Source organism: Hyperoodon ampullatus (genome assembly GCF_949752795.1).
Source record: "Hyperoodon ampullatus genome assembly, chromosome: 10".
In the NCBI taxonomy this organism is placed as follows: Eukaryota; Metazoa; Chordata; class Mammalia; order Artiodactyla; family Ziphiidae; genus Hyperoodon; species Hyperoodon ampullatus.
The window spans coordinates 68,082,164-68,093,174 of record NC_136923.1 but is presented as its reverse complement, the minus strand read 5'-3'; the positions used below and the strand labels follow the sequence as shown (position 1 = coordinate 68,093,174).

The 11,011-nt window shown below is 40.0% G+C and overlaps 1 protein-coding gene across 2 annotated transcripts in view; it reads right to left on the bottom strand.

The window, feature by feature from the left end:
* Nucleotides 1-321: 321 nt before the first annotated feature.
* MAPK14 (mitogen-activated protein kinase 14) overlaps nt 322-11,011 on the bottom strand; it is a gene marked incomplete at both ends in the record, with an annotated part of 68,932 nt that continues 58,242 nt past the window's right edge. Inside the window, 4 exons of one of the 2 annotated variants that reach the window (XM_079712498.1) lie at nt 322-389; nt 1,196-1,369; nt 6,223-6,301; nt 8,816-8,895. In XM_079712498.1, coding sequence (XP_079568624.1) covers nt 322-389; nt 1,196-1,369; nt 6,223-6,301; nt 8,816-8,895 — 401 coding nt within the window. The remainder of the gene's footprint in view (nt 390-1,195; nt 1,370-6,222; nt 6,302-8,815; nt 8,896-11,011) is intronic. The other variant, XM_079712497.1, reaches the window with a different exon arrangement.

The window sequence follows — 11,011 nt, the reverse complement described above, 5'->3', positions numbered from 1 at the left end:
GTCTGGGATGTTTAATATTTTTCACTTTGCATTTAACAAACCCTACAAGATGGCAGCTCTTGCCCGCCTAGCTGACTCTCACGAACAAGAGCAAGCAGAGGCTGCCACAGAGCATCTGTCACTCCACGTAAAGTCACTGTGATAGTTTGCTCATAATCTCTTACCCTCCGCAAAGTCAGACACACATAACACACACACACACCCCTTCCACCATGGAGGAAATCTTTGCAACAAGAGGCACTTGAATGATATTTGGAGAGTTCCCATGAAAAGGCCTTCCCCTCACAGTGAAGTGGGATCAACGGAACAGAAACCAGATACTCAAGACTCCATCTCTTCTTGGTCAAGGGGTGGTGGCACAAAGCTGATGACTTCATCGTAGGTCAGGCCTAGAAATTGGGAAGGAAGAGTACGATGTGAGAGTTTAGACTATTCACTTTGCCGGCAAGCACCCTAACTTCTAAGCTCAAGGTCCTTCCTCCCTGTTCAGGCCGCTGGTTCGATGGGCTACTTCAAATAATTGCCTCATTGCTTGTGTGTAATATCCTAATGGAACATGTGATTACACAGAAGTTCAAGGATACATATAAAAGAACCATTTTTCTTGTTTCTTTCACCATCTAGTGCCTCCTCTTTAAAGCTCTGGAGAAGATGCTCAAGAGTAGCAAAGCAATCCCACACGCTACAGCAACAGATAATCCTGGCTTTTGGGATTTAACTCGAGTTCTGAATTTGTGTTTTATGGAGAGAATATGAGATTGGGCATGGGAGACCTGGGTTCCATTTCTGGCTGCATCCCTAACTATGTCTAAGGTAAGAGATATGATATAAACTCTCTTCGCCCCAATTCTATCAATTGTAAAAATTCCCTATTCCCTACTTAGCTCAGAGAGATGGTATAAATGCAGAAATTCTGAGAACCTCAAAGCTCTATGCAGACGTGAGGGGCTGTGCACAAAATCAGACCAGACAGAAGCATCTCAAAGGTCCAGAGTGTCGACATCTACAACAGACAGTTTCCATCAGAGGAACATACTCATTCTGCATTAGAGACCCTCATTACAAGTTTTAACGAGTTGGATATAACCAGAAAAAATTCCACCACCCCCCCACACAGCTTTTGGATAGTGGTTCACCTAGGAAAGATTTTTAAATCTAAGTTCTCAAGCTAGATGTTCATCCTGCTATGACTTACTTTTCCATTCATCTATAAGGAGGTCCCTGCTTTCGAAAGACTGATCGTAAGGATCAGCCACTGGTTCATCGTCAGGATCATGGTACTGGGCAAAGTAGGCATGTGCAAGGGCTTGGGCTGCTGTAATTCTCTTATCTGAGTCCAATACAAGCATCTTCTCCAGCAAGTCGACAGCTATCAGTACCACAGATTGGAAGGAAAAAAAGAAGAGTTTTTAACACGTTACCAAAAATTTATGCCTTATTAAGCAAACACACAGTTTTGACCCTTCATACCCAAACAAAGAATTCTCCAAAGTATCTGATCTAGGATATATTACTCCTTTCCTCCTTTAAACATATACATGTGTGTGCATGCTTGCATGCGTGTATGGATGGGTGGGTGGATTTTGTATTTTTTAAGAATATATTACTGGGACTTCCCTGGTGGCACAGTGGTTAAGAATCCACCTGCCACTGCAGGGGACATGGGTTCGAGCCCTGGTCCAGGAAGATCCCACATGCCACGGAGCAACGAAGCCCGTGCACCAAAACTACTGAGCCTGCGCTCTAGAGCCCCCGAGCCACACTACTGAAGCCCGCGCGCCTAGAACCCGTTCTCCGCAACAAGAGAAGCCACTGCAACGAGAAGCCCGCGTGCTGCAACTAGAGAAAGCCTGCGCGCGGCAGTGAAGACCCAGTGCAGCCAAAAATAAATAAATAAATAAATAAACAAACAAACAAAACCGCCAAAAAACTAGAGAAGAATATATTAGTAAAGAAGAATTTTAAAAAGTAACAGATTGTGTTTGAACAAGCTTTTGTGGAATGTCAGTGTCAAACTGCTACCACTATGGTCAAAATGTCAGAATGAAAGCCCATAACTAAAGTAATCTACAAGAGGTAAGTAGGGCCGGTTTCTTACTGTTTTGTCCCTTCTGTTTATTTACTAACATAAGGCAAGTGAATATTCATCTAATGGGTCTAATGAACAAATTGAGGATTTTTTATGGGTGTGTGGATGAGACGTGGTATTTGGATAAAATCATTATGAGCAATTTCAGTATACAAAATAATAGGACAGTGAATAGTCAGTCATATGCCCACCACCAACAATTAACCTTCTGTATTTCTTTACCTATATATACATATATTTTTTGCCAAACCATTTTAAAATAAAATTACAGACGTGAAACTTTACCTCTAAATATTTCAGCATACAGATAGCTTCCTACACAATCATAAAACTGTTATTACATATGACAAATATATAATTCCCAAATATCATCTAAAATCCAGTACATGTTAAAATTTCAATTACCCTAAAGTTGTTTTTTTATACCTAGTTTGTTCAAACCAGGATCCAATTAAGGGCCATGCAATGCATTAGATTGAGTTTCCTTAGTCTCGAAATAATCCCCCCACTTCTAACCCCTATTTTTTCCTAACCTGACCTGAAAATACCCACCCCCAGTTGTCTTGTGCTCTCATGTACTTACACCCTTGTTTTCCTCTATTCCTTGTATTTCCTGAACCCTGTTAGATCTGAAAATTTGGTAAGAATTGGGTTATAAATATTTTTGGAAAGAATATTTCATAGGTGATGCTATGTACTTAATGGTACATTAAAGTCATTTGTCCCATTAATAATGATGCTAAATTTGATCACTGGGTTAAGATGTTTCTTTTTTGCCCCAAGAAAGTACCCTGTGGGACACAGTTTCTTTCACTTACAGCTTTCAGCATCCATTGATTTTTCCTTCCCAGCAACTATTTCATTAGGGGGTCACAAAACAGTGGGTTTTTGTTTTTTTTTTCTAACTCTTACAAATGAGGATGTTTTGAGTTTCAGAACGGTGGCACTTGGGAGGACAAATAGTGACATTTCGACAGTTATCACTTTGGTGTAACAAAGGCATTTGAGGCTTTGCAAATTATCGATGTCTCCTTAAATGTGGAAGGGGGCAGGGATGGGTAGTGAAGGGGAGGACTGTTTCCTGAAGAGATCCATGCTGCATACACTGGAGGATGTAAAAGACCCCTGTCCTGCAGCCTCAATTCCAGAGTAATCCAAAGGAGAAATGTGGGTTTCAGAGGAATACAGGAACAAAGTGAACATTTATGTGTCAAGTTCATAAGTTTACACTTTAAAGCATTAGGAAAATTGCCTAGATATATGTTCTTCTTCTCTACTTAGAAAGAATAACCTTATTAGGTGTTGTTTGGGTCATATGATGAGTCTTTGCCACCCCAGGGTAAAAAGAACCATGTCCTTATAACCAATACCTTGATAAAAAATAAGATCAAGGTTAAGAAAAAGATTCCTCTAAGATCTTGACAGATACAAATACACACACTCCATCAAAGGGCAATTTAAGTTTTACTTCATGTTTTGAGGATAATGGTGAAACATGAAGTCAGTAATGGACAAAATAGAGCTGTCAATATTTACACTGTTAGTATATTCCTTCTCAGTTAATATGCTGGGCACAAGTTCCTGGTCAGTAACACCATGTTCTGCCTGCAAAAAGAGACTCTTTATATGACATCACTGGGCAGTGGACTGATAGGTCTGTTTAAATTCTGAGAACTGCCGTGCTGAGCAGTAGATGACTCAAAGCCTCCTTCAACTCACTAGCAGCCTGCAGTACTAAGTGGTATCCAGTTCTTTTGAATGCTTAAATGTCATGATTCCAGAGAAGGGGGACACCTATCAGGGTAGATGTGACCCAAATAAACTGCTGGGACACACACATATTCCCCCTTCCTTGGAAAAATGAATTAACAAATCTCTTTGAGTCAGCCATCAGGAAGTCAAACAGTAAGCATTGCCATGTCAAAACGTGAGCTGATATGATGAAAAAACTCATAACAGAATGACGGACAGGGAAGCGACCAGCATACAACATAATTTCCCAACATCCTACAGTACTTATGACTCAAAGAGAGCTTCTCACAGACCCTTGAACTAGATAACACAGTATAAACAAATCATACAAAGCCAACCAGAGCATACCAGGGCAGATGCAAACCCAAGCCAACCCCGGCAGAGTTCTGTATACCCCTGATGAGTTTGTGGATTTATTCTCAGATGTGAGAGTGATACAGCTGAGACCTGACATACTCTCCATCTCCAAGGCCGACATGGACTCATCTATAGCTGCCTAACACTTCAGAGTGCGAGCAACTCTGCTATTGTAAGAATTATCACAGTAACACTAAACTGCTCTCAAACAATCACCGTGGATGAAGTACTTAAAAAAGTAAAGCCACTTAGCCTTCACTCCAACTTCTAAAGAGGCTGTCATGGGTGTCAGCTCTCAGAAGGATAAAACTAAACCTGAAGCCCGCCTGCTGGGACCCTTAAGCAGAGGGATGACCAAAACTGAGATTTAAAAACATACTACTAAGGGACTTCCCTGGTGGCGCAGTGGTTAAGAAGAATCCGCCTGCCAATGCAGGGGACATGGGTTCAAGCCCTGGCCTGGGAAGATCCCACATGCCGCAGGGAGCAACCAAGCCCATGCACCACAACTACTGAGCCTGTGCTCTAGAGCCCGCGAGCTGCAACTACTGAGCCCGTGCGCCGCAACTACTGAAGCCTGCGTGCCTACAGCCCGTGCCCTGCAACAAGAGAAGCCACCACAATGAGAAGCCCACGCACCACAACAAAGAGTAGCCCCTGCTCGCCGCAACTAGAGGAAGCAAGCACGCAGCAACGAAGACCCAACACAGCCAAAAATAAATAAATAAAATTTAAAAACAACAACAACAAAAAAACATACTACTAAGATACAATCTTCAGAAAAGTAAGAAGGTTGATTGTACTATTATCACAGCATTGCTCCCCTCCTGTCATAGGGAGGTCCTGGTCTGATTTTTCTGTGTCTGTCATTAAATAGCACTGTCCCCTGTCTTCTCCTAGCGTCAGGGAATTAGAGCCTCAGGCAATAACACTTTTGGGGACCAAAAAAAGTATACATCAGCCCCCGGTTTTAAGGAACAAAGCAACTCTTTTTTTTAGCCAAGGCAGTACGCATCCTGCAGCTGCCACTGTTATGTCCCTTTGCCAAAGATCCTGGAAGTGATGGTGGCAGGAAGGAATATGGAGCCATTCCTTAAAGTCTGGGGTGGCAAATTAGCTTCGCAAAGAGAGAATGGTTAAGTCTCTAAGGGCAAAACAAGAAGAGGGGGAGGGAAAAGTACCTGAGGATGACGGGACCTGTAGGTAGAGCAGGGCACACTGCAGGGAGCGCCTGGGTGGGTCTACTAACCACCATCTGTGCTTCGGTTGTTTTCTCCCTCAGTGAGGCACACCGCAGAACAACAGCAGTGGGCTTCCCTGGTGGTGCAGTGGTTAAGAATCCGCCTGCCAATGCAGGGGACACGGGTTTGAGCCCTGGTCCGGGAAGATCCCACATGCCGCGGAGCAACTAAGCCCGTGCGCCACAACTACTGAGCCCACGCGCCACAACTACTGAGGCTGCATGCCGCAACTACTGAAGCCCGCGGGCCTAGAGCTCATGCTCCACAACAAGAGAGGCCATCGCAATGAGAAGCCTGCACTCTGCAACGAAGAGCAGCCCCCGCTCGCTGCAACTAGAGAAAGCCCGCGTGCAACAACGAAGAGCCAACGCAGCCAAAATAAATTAAATAAATACATAAATAAATTTATTAAAAAAAAAAACCCCAACAGCAGTGGTGAACGACTCACAAGCTTTTCTCTGTTCCTCTTTCTTCCTGTATCCCTCAGTCTGTTCTCCTAGTGTTCCCATTACTTCCTCTCCTTTCCTCACTGTCCCAGCCTATTTCCCCCATCAAATTCTGTGATCATATAAATATATAAGCATGTCATGAGACTGAAAAAAAAAACACCTGACAATACAAACACGGATAATAAATGGCATTATTTACCTCCTTCCAAGATTTAATTAATGGTACGATATTTAGTCAAAAGGAAAAACTCTTCTTCAAATCCCTAACTTATGTCATAACCAATATTGAATATATTGATATTGAACCCATCAGATGAGGATATGGTCAACTTACCCAAGGGATTGGCACCAATAAATACATTTGCAAAGTTCATCTTTGGCATCTGGGTCAAAGACTGAATGTAGTTTCTTGCCTGTAAAACAGAGGGTTTTCAAAATGGCTTTGTTCAGTATTGTTGCTGCTCTCAGAGTCTGGGTCGTGTCAAAGAACGAGTGTTAACTGACAGGGTCTGCTAGCTTCAATGTTTATGAATGTCACTGACATTCTTTAAATACTTCTCTCTTACTGCCACCCTAACCTCCTGATTTACGACCAGCACCTTTATTTACTCCTGCTATCACTCACAGTTAAATTTCAAGTGAACAAAAATGCGAACCAATTAAGTTCCCTTTCATTAGCATTCTGGTCACAGCATCAGAAGTTTAAAAAGCTATCTAAGAAGCAGACCTTTCTGAGACAGCCTTCCTAAAAAAGCTGCAGTTGGCATAGGGATTGGTATTCCCAAAGAAAGTCTAGGATCAACCGTCTTTTGATGGTGCTGATCTCAGTAGGTACTCTTAGTATATGAGAAGGATATCAGTATTAAGCCTTGCTAACAAAATATTCATGGTGACAAGAAAGTAAACGTAAGCGTTATATATATTATTCTAAGAGGTTCAAACACATTTTAAAAATACTAAACCAATTTAATAAGAGTAATAAAGAATAGTGAATAAGTTACACAGCCTAGGCAGAAATCCTTCCCCTCACCTATAAGATACATCTTCTTGGGCAAGTCTTAACTAGCATGTCAATTACCTCATCTGTAAAATATTAGTATTACTATTAGATATTAGTATTTGGCTTGCCTATACCATATGGTTATTGTGATACTCAAGCAAGATAAAACTCATGAGAGCTTCCGACTAAAATTTTGACACACAAAAATTTATATACCAATATAGGTTTTATAAGTTTGATCCTTGGGGTGGGACAGGCCTGAGTTTGAATCTTGACTTTACCACTTTGGGTGAATTACTTATTCTCTTTAAGTCTTCAGTTCTTCATCTATAAAACAGGGTTAGTAACAGTGCCTACCTCACAGGGCTGGAGTGAGGACTAGCGATAACAAAGCAGTACCTCCTTAGTGTGGTACTTGGTTCAGAGGGAGAGCTCAAATAAACACTAGCTGCTATCACTGTTGCCTTTAGAAAGGAAAGCTTGACAATTTCTGGACTTCATTCTAAGGAACTTAAGGTGCTAATAAATACTTTCAAGGACTGACAGCTCTAATCAAGGCAAAACCAAACACTGGTCTTGAGAATAATCATATAAACACAAATGTAACTCATAAATGTGTGTTTCAGATATTAGGTATTAAAGTAAGTTTATGACCTTCCCTGTTTCAAAGAATAAATCCCACTATCAGTCCATCTGAGTAGCTAAGGTAAAACTTCTTTAAAGATATGCATGTATAGTTATGTATGTATGTATATACACACACATACAAGGTTAGAAAAAGTTCTAGCTGCTAGGGCAACTTCACCTTTTTAAAATTTATATATATATATATAAATTATATCTATAATATTAATACATATAATACAATATTATATTAGTTTCAGGTATATAACAGTGATTCAAATTTTTATAGATTATATTCCATTTAGAGTTATTTATAAAATATTGGCTATATTTCCTGTGCTGTATAACCTATCCTTGTAGCTAATTTCATACATAGTAGTTTGTACCTCTTAATAACTTCACATTCTTAGTCATTGTATGCAGAGCAAGCAGGAGAGGCCCACTTTGAAAAGCAGCTGAGAATCTTTCTGATTTGAAAAGAAAGCTCTAGGAATTGAATTATCGACATGCCTGTTATCCCTTCCTACTTGAGCATGTAGATAAAAGAATGAAGGGAAAACAGAGTTAAGAGACCTGTCTCATGCAGAGAACAATCTTCCCTATAAGATAAATAAAAAGACTACCTTTTGTGTATATAATAATAAATAAAGCTGTGTTGCCAACCTGATTCCCAAAAAGATTAAGGGCACCTTAGAAAGAAGTGCCCCAATCATCTCTGATGATAAAACCAGAGTTAGATTAAGTAGTTAAGCATTGGTAAAAAAGGCACCTAACCCTATCTAAGTGTTCAAATTTATTTTATATTATTTGCATATCTTCTTTTAAATGTAGTACTTGCTAGCATTAGACATTTTTTAGGTTTGTTTGTCTTTTCTTTTTAAATGAAGACTCTTCTTTTGGTCATTAAAAAAATGGATGAATAGGAAAGGATGTTAATGGCCTTAAGTTAATACACCTCCAGCTGAAAATCATTAGATGGTAGCATACCCTGACTGTAGGCATAGAATACTAGGAAAACACGAACTTCCTCTTGAGCACTAAATTCATAAAACTCAAATATAAAAGTAACATCATTTTCTAAGTACAAGCCTGTAAATTATATTCTCAGTTCACAGGATTGGGTGACGTTTTATCCCAAATGTCAACATTCTGTAATAGCACACAGGCAGTCTTTGCCTTAGTAGCCCTCAAGGCACATGCAAGCATTCAGTGACATTGAAAACTGTGTTGGTTATACAGTGGCAATAAAATGAGAATGCGGCCCTCTGAATTAGATATCCCTGCACAGTCTATTTGTTCTCACCTCATGGCTTGGCATCCTGTTAATGAGATAAGCAGGGGGAGTCCCCGTCAGACGCATAATCTGCTGAAGCTGGTTAATATCTTAGATGCCTAGTCAAGGGCATTGTTAAGCATACAATGCGAAAAATAACTTTCAACTCAAGTTTTAAAAAAGGCCAAAAAGCCACCCCCAAACAAACAAATAGCCTACTTCCACCCATCCCACCCACCCGAGGCCAGAGCCCAAGGCTGCATGTGAAATCATGCTTCTGTGAATGGCATGAGAGTTAGTAGGCATGTGGCCAGTGACTGGCCATGTGGAGAACAAAAACTTTCTTTTGGTTTTAGCATCATCTTTAACATTAAATATTTAGGCTCCCTGGAAAGAGACTGCCCCTTGGATCCAGGATGCCAGCCAGAGAACTGTTTTCAAGTACTGATGGCCAAAACATGTTTGCTTGTGGGGTAAATGGAGGGGATTCAGAAAATTGTGACTCAACTTTGGATATAATAAAATGTCCAATATATCCATTTAAGGTAGAGGTTAAATTTTTGTGGCACAGGTTCAGGTGATTCTCCAAAATACCACCCCTCCTAAGGTAAGACCAAGGTGGTATGTGGGTTGATAAGCAGTGCCAAGTTTCAAAGACAGTAGTTAGTGATACATTTAAAATACATGCCACAAACACACAATGGTAAGTGACAGGGAGATGGGGGGAAAGTTAGAAGCTAACGACAGAGACAAAACAGAAGTCACAAGCTGCTGACAGTATTACAGCGTGCCACAATGATTTCTCCCACAAGTCTCTTTAACAGGTGAACAGACTGACTTTTGCTTAACAAACATCCTGGAGGAAGTTGGCAAAACACTCTGCAAGTATCTGACAAAAGCAGCACTATGAGGCCTTCCAAATGTATGCGCACGTAGGTAGGTTGTACTCTAAACTTCTCTCACCTAGCTGTCCCATCAATTTTAACACAAACACTACAAGAATTGTGAGTTTATCATGTGTTGCTTATTAAAGTAGAGGGATGGGATTTTTAAAATCCTCAACACAATTCAATAAAAGCCTTTTCTATTAATTTCTATTAATTCTATTAATTCTCTCCTTCTGTTGTAGCATCATTTCCAATAAGTACCTGAATCAAGTAATTTCACTTCTTTGTGGCTTCCCTCAATGATTTTTCCACTTTAGCTCATCCTCTGAACTCAGATTCCCTAGTGTTCAGATGACTATAAACACATGTTCAAGGCTGGCTATTAGGAAAGAGCTGGGGCCATGAGCTCCACCCTGCCGTTCATGCTCCCTGGCCCAAAGACAGAAGCCAGCAAATTCAAAAGGTGGTATGAAGTTCTTTTAACATTCTCAATAAAGTTTAGATTTACCTCTACATAAATTACATAACAAACTACTTTGCATGCCAAGAGAAAGAACAAAAGGAGGTCAATAAGTAAACCAGAAATAGGAATACCAGCTGGCTTTTAAATGTTAAAATCCTGTCACCTTTCTCTTCTTTCTTGTGAACAATAACTTGGCCTGCACATTTTCTGTTTTTTTTTTTTTTTTTTTGGTCTCCGTTACTCAAATAGGTTATTATATCCCCTTTTTGTCAGGAAGTTAGGAAGAAAATATTTCCAGAGAAAAATGTGAGAGTGAGTCAGTGAAAGGGCTTTTGCTTTCTTAATATGATTTTTTTTGTCCTTTCACTGATTAGTATAGGTATTGGGTCACCAACAAAAAAAATTCTCTCTCTTTACATCCATCGTGACCCATTTATCCCCCTTCTCATGGCACGTGCTAACTTGTTCTCAGTCAGCCCATCTATTACTGCACTCTCTTACTCAGAATGTCCTATTATTTATTGACTGAATTCCATCAATCAATAAATAATGGCATCACTTCTTCACTACTTTTCAGGAGTAACGAAAATAGCCATTGGCTTTCTCTGTTTACTACATTCCTCCACTAATGAATTTTTAAAATTCACTTTGAAAAGCTTTAAACCATTTTATTCACCTGGCTTTGTTATTTATGCATCATGTGTTCCACGAATCATGTGCTTCTAAGATAAACTAGTACTTGAGCAGTATCACTAACGTCAAATTAATCTTGTCTACCCTTTTCAGTGTTTAAATTACTTTTATGCATTAGCCGTAACTATGCAGGAGAAAAAAAAAACATTTTCTTATTTCTATACTCAATACAATATTACTTAA